At 40.1% G+C, this 19,113-nt stretch overlaps 1 protein-coding gene across 1 annotated transcript in view; it reads left to right on the top strand.

The window, feature by feature from the left end:
- The first annotated feature begins 1,389 nt into the window (after positions 1–1,389).
- mgat5b (alpha-1,6-mannosylglycoprotein 6-beta-N-acetylglucosaminyltransferase B) overlaps positions 1,390–19,113 on the top strand; it is a 54,610-nt gene continuing 36,886 nt past the window's right edge. Inside the window, exons 1-3 of the mRNA XM_078270118.1 lie at positions 1,390–1,896; positions 3,321–3,433; positions 15,398–15,542. Coding sequence (XP_078126244.1) covers positions 1,829–1,896; positions 3,321–3,433; positions 15,398–15,542 — 326 coding nt within the window. The 5' untranslated portion in view covers positions 1,390–1,828. The remainder of the gene's footprint in view (positions 1,897–3,320; positions 3,434–15,397; positions 15,543–19,113) is intronic.

Below are 19,113 nucleotides of genomic sequence, written 5' to 3'. Positions count from 1 at the left end.
ACACACACACACACACACACACACACACACACACACACACACACACACACACACACACACACACTCACTTTCACTGAGACTCTTGTTGAGTTTTTCTGTCACCCAGTCCTGTAATGAAGCTCTGCAGCAGAAGATGAAGACCAGTCATGTTGTCATTTCACAGTAAGTGAATGTGACCTGACCATTGGTGAATTTTAAATCTCAGCCCTGGCTTGTAATGTCAGCAGAGCCAGTGTCTCTGGGCTGCGGGCCAAGAGGCAAAAAGCGGTGCCAGGCAGAGCCGAGGCCCAACATAGTAAGAGTGAAAACAGTTTCCATGGTAACAGAGCATGCTGCCGCTTGTTATATGTTAGGCTGACACTGGATGTGGCTTTGGACGACTTGTTGATGGTTTCCTTGATGATTTTAAGAGGGTACACAGTGTATACTGAGGTCAAATAATTTATTTTTCTCTTTTTCATCCGTATTTCTTATAAAGATACGAACAAACCAAAAGACGACAACAACAATGAAAACCAACAACTGAGGGGCTATAAGGGATTCAAGTCCCTTTGTGATTGTGCCAGAAGCTAACCACATTTTACAGTTAACTGTATTATGTATTTTTTCAATAGTGTTGAAAAAATACTTCAATAGTGTAATGAAATGTCCCTTTTTAAATCAAGTTAAAAGCCAACTTTTTTTTATATTATCAGGAAGGTATTATAGTGTAATTACCCCCATGGCAGAATTCTCAAATAGAAGCACAATAACACTTTTCCGTTGAAAGACAGCTATCTTTAAAGAATAACCTGCCGGTTTTTATCTCTAAGTTCTACAATGTCTTTTAATAAAGGCCATACATAAAGATTAAAGTGGCGTTTTTCCTGGAAATAAGAAACCATTACCTCTGAATTCACACAGAGCGGTCAGTGTATTATGCGTTCAGTCCGCTGGGAGTCGCTGCTGAGCTGCTGTCCGTCTGCAGCGTCCCCGTCGGAGCTGTCCACGGTGCTGAACAGTACAGTAGTAGTAGTTTAAAAAAGCTAACTGTATGTTTGAAGACTAATGCATGCCATTGATAAGACTATATAGTGATATGTTTTACTGATTTAATCTGCCACTGGATCAGATCAGTTCGTGTCATGATGAATAAGTTACCTGGCATTAATGAGAAGGACTTGTTGCCTATTTGGCCTGTTAGCGTTATGCATCATCATACCCCCTTAACAGTTGCATTAATTTGACTTGTTTTCAATATTATACCGCTTTAATTATTGTCTGTTTCTTCATCCAGCTGTTTTAACACAGAAAAGAAATATTTCGTGTTCCAGTACCAGGCGTTAGATGGCGCTATCAGTAAACGAGCCACAGCGAAGGAGCTACTCGCACAATGAAAGAAGAGAGCCAGTCAGTGTTCTCCACTCAGAGGAATTCAAGGAAGTCGGCAGACATGTGTTGTTGCACCCGATACCGCTGTATCTCCAACAGTGTTAGGGATACAAGCTTAACTGATTAAAGGAAAGTCTCACATTTTTTTGCTCCTATTTGTTCCGCTGCATAGTCGAAAAGGACTCGGACCCGCCGCTGCTGCAGCAGGACGCACCGGCGGGATTCCCGCAGAAGTTTTTCACGCACGCACACACACGCACACACACACAGAGAGCACGCGCGCGCACACAGACACACAGCACAACAGGACAGCTGTCGGGCTGGGAAGTTGCCTGCGTCGTCACGCACTCTGCCAATCCTCAGGACTGTGGTTGAAAGTTATGGTTTTGACGCTGGTTGTCACACAACAGACTCGCGCAATGTTAAGGAGAGCCAGCGCTTTCTGCGTGTGTGGAAAATGATTGCAGCCAGCAGCGACCTTTCCATTATGGTGAGGAGAGGTCTTCTCACTTTCAAACCATTCAGGTAAGAACATGTTCTCCTCGATCTATTAACTTACAGCTTGAAACATTTTCTCTATTCACTGATAAATGATAACAGTAGACTGCATCCATTCGGCTGTTTTTTTTTTTTGGTATACACTGTGATGGTTGTTGGCTTTTATTCTGCATCATCATCAAAAATGAAAAATTCTATGAGGAAATTGAAAGGAATACAGAAAAAAAACTACAAAATAAGGCATTTTATGCATTTCTCTTGTCTACTATTGCTTTCTACAGTGGAGCGAGTCTTACAAGTTCAGACCATTAATTGGATGCCCGCTGTGCTATAATTAACGTTTGCTTGCACTTGCACAGCTAAAACTTCCAGCACTAGCAGCAGCTGGAGATGAGTTAAAAGCAACTCAAGCTGATATAAACTCATTAAAACTTCCACGTTTTACCAGATAGGTTGTACACAAGCTCCAGAGCTCATTAGCATTAAGAAATTAGGAATCACCATGCAGTGATGGGGTCCATGCCAGTAGGGCAGCACGCTGTCAGACATAAAGTTCCCTGATGTTTTACAGCCTTCTGAGTAAATACAGTGGTGTTTCACATTATGGCTCCAGCGTCCTGATTTAACATGCAGCTCACATACTCTACAGTTCAGTGGATGGATCTCACTGTGGAATCAATTGTGTTTTTCCACACAGTGTGCATGCTGCCCTGAACATCAAATCCCAGTTTTTTCCCCCTTACCTAACATATTGGATAGTAATATGATGACACTATCTCTCACGCAAGCTTAAGCTGAGTGACTGCAGGCTCTCTGGTGTCAGTTTTCTGCCTTATAAAAATTCAGGAACGCAAGCTGTGGTGTACAGAATGGAAGTGCGACAATCTGTCCTGCAGTTCCCCTCTATTAAAAAAGGGTTATTTCCAAACATTTTCTCAGCATGACTCCTGGAGCGTGCCAGATGAGTCAGTGTTGAGCTATTCGGTCCCATAGCATTTGTTTTCCAAACCTTCAGAAACTTGAAACATGTTTGCTGTGTGTTTGCTGTTCTCTCCAAAACGCAACCATCCGCCTGTAATTTAATGCTTTCATTTTTGGATGTTAGCTAACTGAGCACAGTGTGATGCAGAAAACCCATCCATGTGATGGTTCATTTGAGATGACACAGTCAAGCGAGTACACAATGCTTTTCTATGGGTTGATTGGTACAATATGAACTTCACAATGATGTCTCCATGCTCCATGAAGCCTCACAAAGGACCTAGAGTGATGGTGTCTCAAAGAGCTCATGTTGACTCTATGGCACACATGCCTTGTTTCGTAACTTTCTACCTCTTCTTTCTCATCCTCGTCTGTCCTCTGTACTCGTTTTCTCCCTCTGTCATGAGCTCTAACTCTGTCATGCTCTCGTGTCACTTAATCACCCTTTTGTCTCTGTTTATCTGCTGCAGGATCTTTGTGGTGGGGATTGGCTTCTTCAGCTTGTGCTTTCTAATGACGTCCCTCGGGGGCCAGTTCTCGGCCAAGAGACCCGGAGATTCCCCCTTCACGGTGCGAGCCGAAGGTAAGCCTGCAGATACACGTCAGTGCTACTTGGTCGCCTCTGACTTCAGTGGCTGTGCCCTGCACTGGTAATGGACAGCCTGGGAAACATGCTGGATGCTGGGGCTTCCTTGATTGCTGCCAGGGGGCTGACAGAGCTGCACACTTTGCTCATCATGAATGTGTTGGGGAGGGGGGGTTGCTATATGTTGCCCAGAGAGGCTCCATCTTCTTTTACACTGGCTTTCATCTCTGCTCAGTGCCCACATGAACTTGTTCTGACCCACATTAACTCATTTGTATTAGTCCAACTAGTAGCTGAACATGTGTAGAGGCTGAGGTGGGATTTAAAGTACCGTTTTGTGAATTTTGTGGGGGAGGTAGTTCACTCTTGTAAGCTCACTGAAGCAAACTGCAGTTATCATGTATTAATCTGGCAGTTAAGATTTAAAAGTGAAATTAATATTACTACTACTATTAATAGTATAATTTTTATAAGACAGTAAACGGGTGCTAGAGATGTCGATGTCTTTGTCAGTCACAAAGCACAAGTGATCATGTTTTGGTTGTAAAAATAAAAAGGTCTCCTTGATATCCAGATGACTGACAACTTCCTTTAGACAACTCTAATCATTAAAAGTCCAAATGGCCACTCAAATGTAGCCAGCATCATTGACTTTGCCTTCGCAGACATCAAAACAAACGAATCAAAGCCACGGGCGGGAAAAAAAATCCAAACAATTTCAGAGACACCATCCCAGAGAGAAACGTTTCATCTTTCACAACACGTTCTCTGTGTTTACGCCATGTGCCTCTGCTATATAAACCGCTACAGCACTAGCCATTTGGGAGAGTCAGTGTTGGCTTTTGGACTTTTGTCTCTCACCTTTTTATCGCCATCTGGCTCAATTGTTGACGGTGCGTGTCATCCTCTGTGATGGCTATGAGCTGGCACGGGAAGAAGCAATGCACATGAGGCGACAGTAATCATTTCATCCCTCCTGAATAATGCAGTCCATCTTTGGGCCAATCGGTGAACAGCATGTTGACCTGTGGTTGTTTGTTGTGCAAGATGTAAAGTATTGAAATGTTTTTGACTGACTCACTTGAATGATTGTAAATATTGGCTCAAAGTTGAAGCACCTCTTTGGGGAAAATAAGTGTTATTCTGAAGGTGTAGTAAGGCAGGGGATGTGGGGGTGAAGGAGGGAAAGGGAGAGGGTGGTGGAAGACAGGGGAGCTGTCTGATTAATTAACCACTCACAGGCTGCAGCCAAGGAAAGGCATTTGGCCTCTAGCTCATTAAACACTGCCTCACCACTAACCAGGGAAAGTCGAGCTATGTAAATTCTCACCCTGTGTGTGTGTGCGTATTGTTTGTATTTATGTGCGTGCTTTAGGAATGAGGATTTGCAGCACGAGGAGTTAGCGTAATGGACAAGCCGGGATGAATTGTTCAGTGATGCAGCAACTTGATAATACACACCCATCCAGCCTCTGCTGAGAGCTACAGGACATGCACACCTGCACCCATGTTGTCAGTCAACATGTGTGTGTGACATACATTCATGCGTGAAATGTAAAAATCAGTGGCAGCACCTTAACATGCCAAGGGCATACAAAATGGCCAGGCTGTGCTGAGAGAACCCACTAACCCCGTTTATTGCTCGTCTTGTGACTGGCAACGATTGCCTGGAGAGCCTGTGAAGAAAAATATGCAATTATTGTCTTTCCACGTTCTGTTTCTCTCTCATGTCTTTGCCTTCCTGCCTCCCTCTACCTCTTTATTTTTATCTAATGTAATTTTTATTTTTTTCCAGTTCAGTCCTTGCTGCCGTATTTTTGTATTTTTGTCTAACATCTTACCTAAGATGCACCAGGACTCGTAAACATGCTTTTTTTAAGATTTGCACAGCCAAAAACAGGCTCTATTTCCTTTCATATTTCTATAAGTACTATTTATAAAATAGTGTTGCACTATTTGACACTTGAAGTAATATATCCAGTTTTAAAATGCATGCATTCCATGCATTACTTCCTTTTGAAGGTACAGGAAGCTAATGATGTGGAGAAGTAGGAGGGCGGACAGAGGGAATGAATTTTTTACCAGAGTGGCAAGCATGAAAGTCAGTAGCGTTTGATCCTAGATATCTTAAAAGCTCCAGAGGTCTACTGTAGCTTTCTAATACGCTCTTTGAAGACCACCTTCACAGTGTGTCCTTTTACCACGGGGGTCTTACTGCAGCTTTGCCACAAAGGAAGATATAGGCCTTTGTTGTCTCAGGTTTTATCTTGTAACAGCAAGACTAAATGGTTCAGATGCTAATGCATGCTTTATTCCAACCTGCAAGCTCCATTACCTGAGCTTTTTTTAGCTCCCGTCCCCATGGAAAAATGTTTCGCTGCAGGCAAACTGTGTTGCATCTCTCAACGAAGGCAGATTTTTTTCTTCTGAATTTACCCCCTGCATTTGATATTTATATACATATTGCCCCTTTATTATATTTATTGTGCTTAATACTATTGCCACAACAACCCAAAAATATGTTGAAATTGCTCTGGAAAGAAAAATAAAGCAATAACGTTCAACTACCTTTTTGGATGGCAGAACTACTGCAGCTGCAGGATTAAATGTAAAGGAAAACCTACCTTTTCCACAAAGTTTTCATCTTATCAGAGTCACGTAGCAGAGCATCAGGTGTGGAAGGAGCGTCGTGTTCAGTATCCTGTTTACTGCGATCCTTTCACAGACTCTGACAGAACTTTTTTTTATTTCATGGCTCAGCAGTCCTCACTGCGCAATGCATGGAAATGAGTCTTTCCTTACTTTGCTCCTCGGAAGGGTGTGGCATTTGCAGGTCTGTCAAAGCTGTGAACTTCAGTACTTTGTTAGAATTAAAAAAATGGGATAAGTAAGTAATCTGCTTGAAAGAGAAGCACTCTCCTGCGGCGTATGTAGATGCTATGAATAAAACAAACTGACCTTTGCTACTGATGCATCTTTACCGGTAATTAGGAAGAACTGGCAGTGAATATGCAGCTCACTGCCTGGCTCTGTGTTTGACACAAAAGAGGTGTGAGTCAAAAATGACTGCTCATTGTTCACTCTTTCACAAGCTCCCGTCACCCGGAAAGACCAGTGATTTTCTCTTAGAAAGACACAACAGGGGTTGTACTGATTGCTTGTTTTTGCCTAGATGGGCAGTTACCAGATCCAACTGCAAACATGTTTTCTGTGTCTCAGATTGCTTCTATTGTTTACGGCTTTGTGGCATCCAGCATCTTTAATTTAAAGGACCTTTTGATCTTGGTATTGTTTGCCATTTACAATAGTTACAAACACATTTTAGAGAAATTATTCATATGTGTTTTGTTTGTTGTCTCCACAGCTGCTTGCTTGTGTATTAGTCTTTTGTAGAATTGTCTGTTGAGAAAAAACAGTCTGCGTTGATTTAATTTTGAGTGTAGAAGTGTTGGTATAGACCTCAGTTGATCAAATTGTCTCTTGGGGGAAGCAGTGCAAAATGAAGTGCTAGTGTTTTGATTGTTTCTGAAAATTAGCTGCTGGCAACATTATTACCTTTTTATCTGAGTGTGGCCATGAAGTGCGTGCACATGGACATGCAGTACACACAATCATTTAAGTAATTAATGCACAAGCAACATAGAGACTATAGTATAATAATAATTTGTATAACATTAGCTTGAAGTGAATTTGGTGTGCAGGGGTGTATGTAGGGTGAGCTGCAAACTGGGTCAGGAATTTTACTTCCTGCCTTGGCTTAGGTAGCATTTTCTATTCTTGTTGTTTCTTTTGCATTCATGCAAGAATTGTCTGTGTGAAAACAAGAAATATGTTAATGCAAATGCTCATCATACTTGTATGGTTTTGCACAGTCTGAGCAGTGACAGCACATAAGAGAATGTAACTCCCGTCCTGGAAAATGATTGTATGCTGAGACACTTGTGTGAGCGTGTTTTATTTTTTTTAAATTTTTAATAAGGGTATAGCAGACCATGAGCTCTGTGTCTGAGTCAGCCTGTCCTCACCTTTTTAAGTTGCTTGCTGAGGTAAATCAATCAACGTAAGGTTGCAGTGTTTCAATGTGCAGTTTCATAAAACATAACCCTTCTAACCAAACTGGTTGGTCCACAGCTACATACTGTGGAGAGGGTCAGGGGAGATAACTAATGGAAAAGACAGATTCAGGTTTTAATTGAAGCGACACACACACAAAAAAAGAATACTGCAGGCTGTCAGAGGGTGGAGCTGCTTAGAGGATAAGTGACAGAGGTTTTCTGCTCTAATAGCGCCTGGATCTGTCAGTTGCCACCATGCCAAAAAGAAGAGATAAACTCGATCTTTGCCTTTTCTGTAATAAATGGATGTGTGTGTGTGTGTGTGTGTGTGTGTAAAGCAGGAGGGAATACATTAATTTATCCTGGTGAGATTGATTGAGAGGTGTGACCCGGAGGCACCTTACTGAGAAAACTAGCAAGCCAGTATGCAAATCAGGGATGACAGGATTTATTTGCCTATGAATTATGCCAATGGGGAGGAGATTATTATTATTATTTTTTTTTTAAAATATAAATCAAACATGACACACAGCTATAATCAGCTGTTTTGTTGATGAATAAATGACTAAATGTACAGTAGAAGCACTGTATTTTCATTTCCCACTGTATTTCATTCAATAATTCATTAATCTGGAAACAACTGAACAGTTTGCTTAAACCTCAGCACACTGATACGAAGATACACATGAACTTAAAATAGGTTATGTAATAATTTCAGAAAGTGGACAATTTGCACAAGCATTTAACGAGTATTTTATTGGGTCAGATCAGAAACTTGTAAGTAATTTGAATCAGCCTGGTTGGCCTACTCCCACAGGTGAAGAGAAGGTCGGGGCATTTGAACTGCAAAAAGTTAATAAAAAATATTTGATTGAGGTTATCAGCAATTTTAAAACCACATACTCTAAAGATCTTTCCAACATGGACATTTCTTTCTTGAAAAAGAATTGTAATATATTGGCTGAACCATTAACTCACCTGATCAACACCTCCATGACTTGTGGAAAATTCCCACAAATATGGAAACAAGCTAGAGTCATCAGGCAATTATCGGCCAATAAATATCCTTCCTGTTTTCTCAAAGGTTTTGGAAAAGGTTGTTGCAATACAACTAACGAATCACCTATAAATAAATGTAATAACTACTGTATCTGCACCCTTTACAATTTTGGTTCGGATCTAAATTCTTCAGAGACAGTTTTTTATTTATTTATTTATTTTTTTACTGGAAATAATCAAAACTTACATAGACAAGGGAACCTTGGTGGGGGCCGTCTTTCTAGACCTCAAAAAAGCGTTCGACACAGTAAACCATAACATTCTTATCTCCAAACTATCAAAGTATCATTTTTCTGAAAAAGCATTCTCTTGGTTTATATCATACCTTCTGAATCGTGAACAATGCGTTAGCATCAACAATAAAAAAATCTTCTTTTTTAAAGTGTAAAACAGGAATCCCTCAGGGCTCAATTTTAGGAACGATGCTCTTCAGCCTATATATAAATGACCTTCCTGAATCATGCAAAGGGGCAGGTTTACAAATGTACGCAGACGACGCATGTCTGTATGCCTATGGTATAACAGCCAAGGCTGTTGCAGAACAACTATCAATACACCTGGATGCAATAGCCCGATGGCTAGAAAATACATGCCTGACACTTAAAGTGCTCATATTGTGCTTTTTGGCTTTTCCCCTTTCCTTTATTGTGTTATATATATTTTTGTGCACGTTATAGGTTTACAAAGTGAAAAAGCCCCAAATCCACCCCAAAGGCACTTACCATCTCCAACAGAAAACACTGTTCACAAACTGCTGCAAACAGCTCTATTGTAGTCCAGCCTTTACTTCCGTGACAAACATGCGTCACTTTGTAACACGTTATAATGCTCGCCTAGCTGCTAGCATGGCACGCCCTCATACTCTGCAACTGACTAGCTAGCTGTGCTGACCTAGTTACTTCGCATGTGCGACTCCCAACAAAGATGGAACAGAGGTGAGATGCTTCACTCTGTAGCCAAAACGGAGAGGTCAACACACAGGGTGAAACGAGGAGCTGTAGTAATGTGCAGTACAACAAAAATATAGTGTTTTTTGAAAATTAAACCACATAAACCTATTCTGGTACCTCTCAATACAATTATGAAACTGAAAATGAGCAAGTTCCAGAGGTCAAATACCTCGTTTTAATGCTGGACCTTCTCCTGAAATTTGACAATCAGGTGAAAAAAATAAGACCGAACCGTCTTATAAGGCCAACTTATATTTATTTAGACTAATTAGGCACTGTCTAACCTTTGATGCTGCCAAAACATTTATGCAAACAATGATTTTTCAACATAATTTGCTACCTCATGGTCGCAGGTAAGTCCATATGTGACTAAACCATTAGAGAGACTTTACAATCATGCATTGAAAATATTGGGCAAAAGACCAACCAAATCACATCATTGTCACGTCCTGAAAGATCTGAACACGTTAGGATTTGACAACTACGTTACATTTGCAAATTCCAATCTCATCTGGAAGTGCTTACATTAACGGGCTCCTCAGGCTCTCTGTGACATGGTGCAACCAATACAGGCCAGTGGATTGTAATACATAATTCTCTATTAAGGGAGCTAAGGCATTGAATGAGCTGCCCATTGAGCTAAAAGCAATACAAAATAATAAGCTTTTTAAAATTAAACTGAATTTTTTAATTATAATCAGACCTGTAGTCACACATAGGGGTGGGATGGGATGGTGTATGGGCGTGTGTATGTTTATTTGCTTTATGTATTTTAATTGTGGCAATGTTTATTTTATTTTTGTTTTATGACTGTTTAAAAGCCCTTCTAGGGACGGGCATTGGGAATTAGCAATAGCTATAAATGCTATGATGCTGTACATTGGAGATTTATTGCACAAATGTCTATGTCTAAGCATCTGTCCCTATTCACATAAACATGAAATGAAATTTATTGAGCTCATTGTAAAATAAAAAGTTTATATGCAATGTTATGAAGCTATATCTTTCACTGGATTCTGTTGATGTTGGATACAAAAATGGCTCCATTACTTAACATTAGAAAACAAAAATGTCTACTAACATTGTCGACAACTTTAGTTAATTTTAGTGTGGAAGCTTTTAGTTCTGGTTCAGTTGGTCATTTCATTTTACTGCTGATTTAAGGTGAGACTGGTTTTATTGCAGCAACTTTATTGCATCTTCCTTGCATCCACTCTACTGTTGTACGTTCTGTTCTGTTATGAAGTATTGCATACGTGTATGTGTGTCTAGGCGTGTGTTTGTGCGGCGCAAGTGCTGTGTTCATTAAAGCAACATGCTAAATGACTCATACTCATTAGGCGTTCAGGTATTTTATCTTAGAGAATAAATGAAATAATCGTATACACCTTCTGTTTAAATGATTGCACACATCGTGTGAATATTGGCGTTGCTGGTGGTAGAATCAGCTCAGTGTGGTGAGACGCTGTGTTCAGAACCTCGCTCTGAGAAAATGTCAAGCAGCGTCTAAATCTTGATGCTGCACGAGGGCCAAGGAGGTGAGATGCACTGCCACTCTTTCTTGTAAATATGATTTTGTTTGTGGCTCTCTATAAATCAATTGTGCGCCACTAATGAAACATCTGTATCATAGCCTCCAACTGAAGGACTTGCTGGCTGTGTTTGGGGAATTTTAATGAAATTGACTGAAGCACTTAGAAAGATATTCAGTCTGTCATGTTGTTTTATAGTGATCTGTGAATTCAGTTGCGAGAGGCCATATTGAAATGAACCATAGACGGACTGATCAATAAAAGCACTGGCACCTCTTGGACCTGTAACACCTATATGCAAGCACATGTTCTCTGGGGAACAAAATCCTAATCTACCAACAAACCAATGCCCTTCCGTTTACAGACTCGCTTCTCTTACCAAGCACCGCATTGTCTGGGAATGAGTGTTCATAGTGTGTGAGGGACATTTAGATGAGACGTATTTAAGATTAATTTGCATTCTCCATTCTTGTCAGCGATCTTCAGTTGTGATTTCAGCAGCCTGTTAAAGTTAAACCTTTTATCAATGCATGTAGCCAGCGTGTCTCTCTAAGGGCAGTTGTTTATAGCTGGTTGGCCAGTGTTTTGCAATGCCTACAGCAGGCTACAGTACAAACGGCGTTCTAATTGGAATTTGTTCATGATATCGATTGCGCTGTGGCACTTCCGAAATTGAGTCGTTAAAGGAGATTAGCTGCTGCTGCTGCTAAATCGTCCCTTTATTAACCAGCAGATGAGGAATGACAGAAGAAACCATCAGCTCCTGCTACACCATTTTCAGCGCGCCGGACTGTGCATTGGAAAAGAAAATACATTAGCCAATGTTTCCCAAGAGGCAGCAGGGAGCAAGAGTAAAAAGCAGTCGGATGAACAGTTGATTGCAAACAAAGCTCAGTTCTAAAAATGTACTGCGTAGGAAGGGTGTTGGGTCTCGGTAATGGTGATTTACGAGCACAATGTGTGCGCGGAACATTACTGTGGAGAAATGTGTGTTCTTCCTACATTTTAACCCGGAGGCTTTGCTTAGATTTAGTGCAGCAAGTACAATGGAGCTGAAAGAGGATCATCTGAACTTGGCAAATAGTATGAAGTCCATGAAAAAATAAATGTACAGAAGAATGGTACAGTAATTGTTTTGCTGTTCAAGGTTTGATCCTACAGTTGCAAGCAACAGGTTTCAGACAGTTGGTGGGCAGCAATGAGCAGAGTGTGTTTACTGGAGTGGACAATGTAGTAATAAATTATCCTGCAGTGCTTAAATCCTTTCTATATCTCATCTCATTTCCTATCCTGTGTCATTCCTCTTTTAAAATGTATTGTTACACTGCTGCTATAAAACTGCAAATCTGAATGGGAATTCATTTAGTCTCTTTCTGTCTGTGGAAGGAAAGCAATGTTGCCTAACTGCTGAATTATTCAAAGGTCTTTAGACCAGTTTGACTGAATATATTGTAGAAATGACTGAAACGGTGGAAAAGCCAAAGAAGAAAGTATGTACAGGCAATAAAGGGAAAGGATTTAGAGGAATAATCTGGGCTTTGACAGCAGCTTTATTTTGTAGTTCTTGTTTCTGATGCCGAGTGCTTCTCTTCCTTTTTTAAAACCTCAACAACACACATACGTTATATACTGTAAGAGTGTGTGTGTATGTATATATATATATATACACATGTGCTGGTCATATAATTAGAATATCATGAAAAAGTTGATTTATTTCAGTAATTCCATTCAAAAAGTGAAACTTGTATAATGTATACATTCATTCCACACAGACTGATATATTTCAAGTGTTTATTTCTTTTAATTGTGATGATTATAACTGACAACTAATGAAAACCCCAAATTCAGTATCTCCAAAAATTAGAATATTACTTAAGACCAATACAAAAAAAGGATTTTTAGAAATGTTGGCCAACTGAGAAGTATGAACATGAAAAGTATGAGCATATACAGCACTCAGTACTTAGTTGGGGCTCCTTTTGCCTGAATTACTGCAGCAATGCGGCGTGGCATGGAGTCGATCAGTCTGTGGCACCGCTCAGATGTTATGAGAGCCCAGGTTGCTCTGATAGTGGCCTTCAGCTCTTCTGCATTGTTGGGTCTGGCACATCGCATCTTCCTCTTCACAATACCCCATAGATTTTCTATAGGGTTAAGGTCAGGCGAGTTTGCTGGCCAATTAAGAACAGGGATACCATGGTCCTTATACCAGGTACTGGTAGCTTTGGCACTGTGTGCAGGTGCCAAGTCCTGCTGGAAAATGAAATCTGCATCTCTATAAAGTTGGTCAGCAGCAGGAAGCATGAAGTGCTCTAAAACTTCCAGGTAGACGGCTGCGTTGACCCTGGACCTCAGAAAACACAGTGGACCAACACCAGCAGATGACATGGCACCCCAAACCATCACTGACTGTGGAAACTTTACACTGGACTTCAAGCAACGTGGATTCTGTGCCTCTCCTCTCTTCCTCCAGACTCTGGGACCTTGATTTCCAAAGGAAATGCAACATTTACTTTCATCAGAGAACATAACTTTGGACCACTCAGCAGCAGTCCAGTCCTTTTTGTCTTTAGCCAAGGCGAAACGCATCTGACGCTGTGTCTTGTTCAGGAGTGGCTTGACACAAGGAATGCGACAGCTGAAACCCATGTCTTGCATACGTCTGTGCGTGGTGGTTCTTGAAGCACTGACTCCAGCTGCAGTCCACTCTTTGTGAATCTCCCTCACATTTCTGAATGGGTTTTGTTTCACAGTCTCCAGGGTGCGGTTATCCCTATTGCTTGTACACTCTCTATTAATGTGCTTGGACACAGAGCTCTGTGAACAGCCAGCCTCTTTAGCAATGACCTTTTGTGTCTTGCCCTCCTTGTGCAAGGTGTCAATGGTCGTCTTTTGGACAGCTGTCAAGTCAGCAGTCTTCCCCATGATTGTGTAGCCTACAGAACTAGACTGAGAGACCATTTAAAGGCCTTTGCAGGTGTTTTGAGTTAATTAGCTGATTAGAGTGTGGCACCAGGTGTCTTCAATATTGAACCTTTTCACAATATTCAAATTTTCTGAGATACTGAATTTGGGGTTTTCATTAGTTGTCAGTTCTAATCATCAAAAGTAAAAGAAATAAACACTTGAAATATATCAGTCTGTGTGGAATGAATGTATACATTATACAAGTTTCACTTTTGAACGGAATTACTGAAATAAATCAACTTTTTCATGATATTCTAATTATATGACCAGCACCTGTACATACATACATACGCCCGTCGCACCCACTGCACGTATTCACACATGCACACAGACCAATAGCAGTGGGTGGTTTTTCTCTTGGTCCTTATTGTATTTACTGGTCATAATATAATTTCTTCTCATAGAAAGTTGACTTTTGCTTGCGCAGTGATGAATGAACTCCGACAGGAGTAGTGAGTCTGCACACATTGCAGTTTTCAAAAGCCTAATGCGATTGATGAGGGAACACTGAGAGGCGAGGCTTTATTTTCACTCACATTCTCCGAGAACAATATGAGGCTAGTGTTTTTTTTTTTTTTTTTTCTCAAAACAAAAAATAATTCACTCCCAAGTCCCAAGAGTGGCAGTATTCATCTTGCTTCTTTGGATTTTCTTCATCAAAAAGAACTTATTGCTGCTTATAATTGTGTTTTCTTCCACTCCCTCGGACCCTTTGGTGATTGTGGACTGTGTTAATAATTGCACTCAGCATTGAGGGTAGAGCCTAATGTGATCAAAAGAAAATCGTACCGGGTCAGGACCTTGACTCACAAGCGATGGAGTCTGGTGACCTGCTCTGACCTTATTGTCTGTAGCTGCAGGCTCATTCATTGACTCGGTGTTTGCTAACCGCATCGTTCTGGTTTACCACCTTTCAGGTCGTTAATAATTTGAGCCGAGCAGCAAGACAAAACCGATACTGTCGGACTAATTTGCCTGTTTCTGTGTTTTACTGGAAAGCTGGCTTCTGGCGAGCTGCTTCTTTAGTAACCAAGGACAAAAGAAAATAGAAACAACTGGATTTATATTTTAAAGTGAACCCGTAAAATGGAACATAAAATAAATGGATATCAAATGTGATCTTGAGTGAGGCTTTGCTACATTAGTGGATTTAAACTGGCTGGTACACTAAAATATATGTTGTACGTTATACAAAGCCAAATAAAATGTGACTTTACATAGAGACACACTGTACCATGCCATCAAATTGAATCTTATTTTTTTTCTTCTAATTTATCACTTACTCTTTTTCTCTAGAATGACTTTCTCCTTCCTTTTATTCTTTATCCTCAATCCTCCTATCTCTATGATTCACTTTGGCAATATTTTTCTCACACTATCTGTATGTGTGTTTTTCAGTGTTCGGTGGCCAAGAATCTCGTGGGGTGCTGAGGAAAATCAGTGACATGCTGGAGGTCATTATGAAGAGGATGGATGCTCTGTCTAAACTGGGAAACACCACAGACAACCACAGGCTGGATGAGCTCAGCTCGGCCCTGGGCAGGTACGGCAAGTTGGCCTGTCTTGTGATTTAAAATGCTGCCATGTACAGTACAGGTTGACTATGATTCCCTAAAAGGTTTCTGAGGAAGACAGCACATTACTTGCAAAAGGAAATGCAGTAGACTGAAAGTACTATGTTCTTCTACTTCTTTACGAGTAATGGCACTCACTGTTTCAGCACATCTCTGCGTAAGGAGCATTTTTTTTTAAACTGTATATCAGATTTAGACACTAGAGTCTAGTGTCTATGCCTGATATACAGTTGCTAGTGTATTTTTGTTTGTTTTTTCAAAACAAAAAATAATTCACTCCTAAGTCCCAAGAGTGGCAGTATTCATCTTGCTTCTTTGAATTTTCTTCATCAAAAAGAACTTATTGCTGCTTATAATTATGTTTTGGAGTCTGGTGACTTGCTCTGACCTTATTGTCTGTAGCTGCAGGCTCATTGATTGACTCGGTATTTGCTAACGGCATCATTCTGGTTTACCACCTGTCTAAATAATGAATAATTCATTAATTAATTACTTAAGTACAGTGTGCAGTGCATGTTTAATAGTATGTATGTATGTATTCAATGCATGTCCAGGTGCTATGCCCTGTACAGATGTAATGCAATTATTGCGACTGCCCGCCAAAAAAGGACTCCATTAACTGACCTAGGACATTTCAATTTTGCCGATTTTGAGAAAATCAAAACAAAAATTTCACTGCAGTGGTTATACCAAGATGCTGTAAAAGATCGGGATAGAACACCAGATCAAAGCTGTCAAGGGTAAACTTGAAGTGGTCCTCAGAACATTTGTCTAGTTTTCCAGCTCAACCTGTGTGCCAGAGGTGAGTTTCATTGGCATAGAGTAATGATGAGATAAAAACATGGAGGCTGAAGAGGACCTGAGAAATGAGAGTGTGAAGAAAGGGAGAAGGTCAAGTATGGAGCCCTGGGGCATCCCAGTAGAGCAGGTCCATGCTGTGAAAAGAGTCTTGTGCTGCAGAAACCTGGTGTTGAAGAAGATAAATGATATGTGTTTCTCCTGGAGCTGGAGAAATAAAGTACACTGCCATATATATATATATATATATATATATATATATATATATATATATATATATATATATATATATAAAGGGAAGAGCAGGGGTCTTGCTGGACAAGTTGAAGCTTCCAACCCTGAGTTGTGTGTGTGCTCTGTGGTTGCCATGGTAACACACATTTCCTCATACCCGTACCTGCTCATGGTTTAAGGAGAGAAAGCTCCCTTCTGTTTTCTGTCTTTGCCGTCGTTTTGCTCCTGGACATCATCTCCCTCTTCCTCACAGCTGGTGAAATATCTTTTCTAAAATCCACTTCAATCAAGCCTGCATGTACTGCCTCACACAATAATGTAACCACTTCTGATAATAAATTAAAAGGTATTGTAATACTATTTGAAATGAATGTCTGGCCACTGTGAAACTGCTGTGGACTGCAAAGGATGAACAATGACAGAAGAGGTACGAAGACGAGGACCTGACTTGCTTTTCAAATGCCTCAGGGAAAATATTTATTGTACTCTGGCCAAAAAACGCTGCATACATTTATTTTCATCTGTAGTTTTATAATACATTCCCAGAATTAAATTTTCTCTACAAAATGCCCCATGGATTAACTCTCAGTCACATAGTTTTAACAATCATTTAATTGGCCTCTCAGGGACTAAACTGGAAAATGTTACAGTGACAAAGGCCAAATAGTTTTGGCTGACTTGGAAAGACTGACTTGGTGGTAAAAATGTCCTGGCTTCATTTTGACCTCACTCAGGTTATTAAAAAACACGGCATGGCTCAAGGTCAGGGGTTGACACTGGAGATTAGTGTGAGCTCTTCAGGCAAGAACAACTTTGCCCACCTGCACTTGGTATATCATTAAAAAAAAAGTAATTAGGTTGTCTTCTTGCTCTTCAACAGCTGATAGCCCCTTCTGGGTCAGGGTCACTGCAGTGTAAATGTGTGTGTGTGTGTGTGTGTGTGTGTGTGTGTGTGTGTGTGTGTGTGTGTGTGGAGGGGTGGGGGTGTGGAGGGGTGTGTGTGTGTGGCAATGAATTTGTACTGACCTGCTGATCTAAATTATAGAAGAGAAGGTTTGGTTACCACTTTCCTCCTGGGCAGCCTGTGGGAAATTGGAGTTTAGGATTATGTTAAGTTATGCATATAAGCACAGTTAGATTGCTTTCCTCTGGCACACACACCAAAAGATACATGCTGCTTCAATGAAATCAGTTTTACTGCTTGATCTGCATCCATCTCAGAACCACTGTTCCATTAGTTTCTGTGAGTTTCACGTTCAGAGCTGTTTAATGAGCGATGTCAAGTCCAGAAATACTACTTCATAACAAGAGAGCTTATTAAACGAATTCATTTATGTGTTTGTTTACATGTTAAACAGGGCAATGATCCAGGAGTTCCATCGATGAGCGTTGGTTGTTTATAACCTAGGCAGAACACATCAGTAAAGTCATATGTTGGTGTGCAGGGTTAAGATGTTGAAGTTTGACATTAAGATTTACTTCTCTCTTCAGTTGCTGCGTGTCAGATGTTAACCAGTGAGTCTGAATGTGTGTTGAGTGGTTATGTAGAGACAAGGATCACACTGCAAAGGACTCCACCAGTTTAATGGGATCCACAAGTAACTGCAAACAAAGTATTTACAAGCTTTTCCTCATACAAAATACTCTTTGAAGAGTTCAACTAGCAAGTGCAGCACATACAGTTTGAAAATAAGATGTTCATCTCGCTAAACGCTCAACAATGACTACAACGGAAAGTACCCAAAACACTACATGCGATTTAACTATAGACATTCAGCGATTAATCGCGATTAAAACATTTTAATCGTTTGACAGCCCTAATATATAGATATATAATTTCTCAAATTAAAGGTTTAGATACAAAAATTACCACCAAAATAAAAGTCTCTACCAAGTCACTATATGACTGATTTTACAGAAACACAAGGTTGTAGTGCTAAAACAGTTAGTTAGTTAGATTCATTGATTAGTCAGTTGACAGGCACTGTACAGAGATCTGATTTTACTACATTGTGCTGTGTACAATTATATGTTACAATACATTAGAAAACCTTTGGTCAGACACAAAAAGCCATCTGAAACAATTTGGGCTCTGGGAAATTGCTCTGACATTTTTCATAATTGTCTGATATAAAATAGTTGACAGATCAATTGATACTCAAATTATTGTTAGTTGTGGTGAGAGCTACAACGATTAGTCAAGTAATTGATAATAGTTGATCAACAGGAAATGAATCAGCAGTAAGTTTGATAATTGATTAATAATATAATTAATATTTCTAGCAAAAATGCCAGAAAACGTACTGTTTCCAGCTTCTCAAATGTCAACACTATGGTTTTCACTAAATATCTGAATATGTTTAATTTTTTTGCTGACATTGTATAGACCAAACAATTAATCGACTAATTAAAAATAATAATCTGTAGATTAGTTTTGGCACTACTAGCTTCATAAAGAACTGCACCAGCTTCACACTATACTGCACCTATAGATCTCTGACAATCCCA

Source organism: Sander vitreus, chromosome 15 (assembly GCF_031162955.1).
Source record: "Sander vitreus isolate 19-12246 chromosome 15, sanVit1, whole genome shotgun sequence".
NCBI lineage: Eukaryota > Metazoa > Chordata > Actinopteri > Perciformes > Percidae > Sander > Sander vitreus.
Note: the sequence above shows the minus strand (reverse complement) of the source record. Positions and strands in the feature narration are given on the sequence as shown.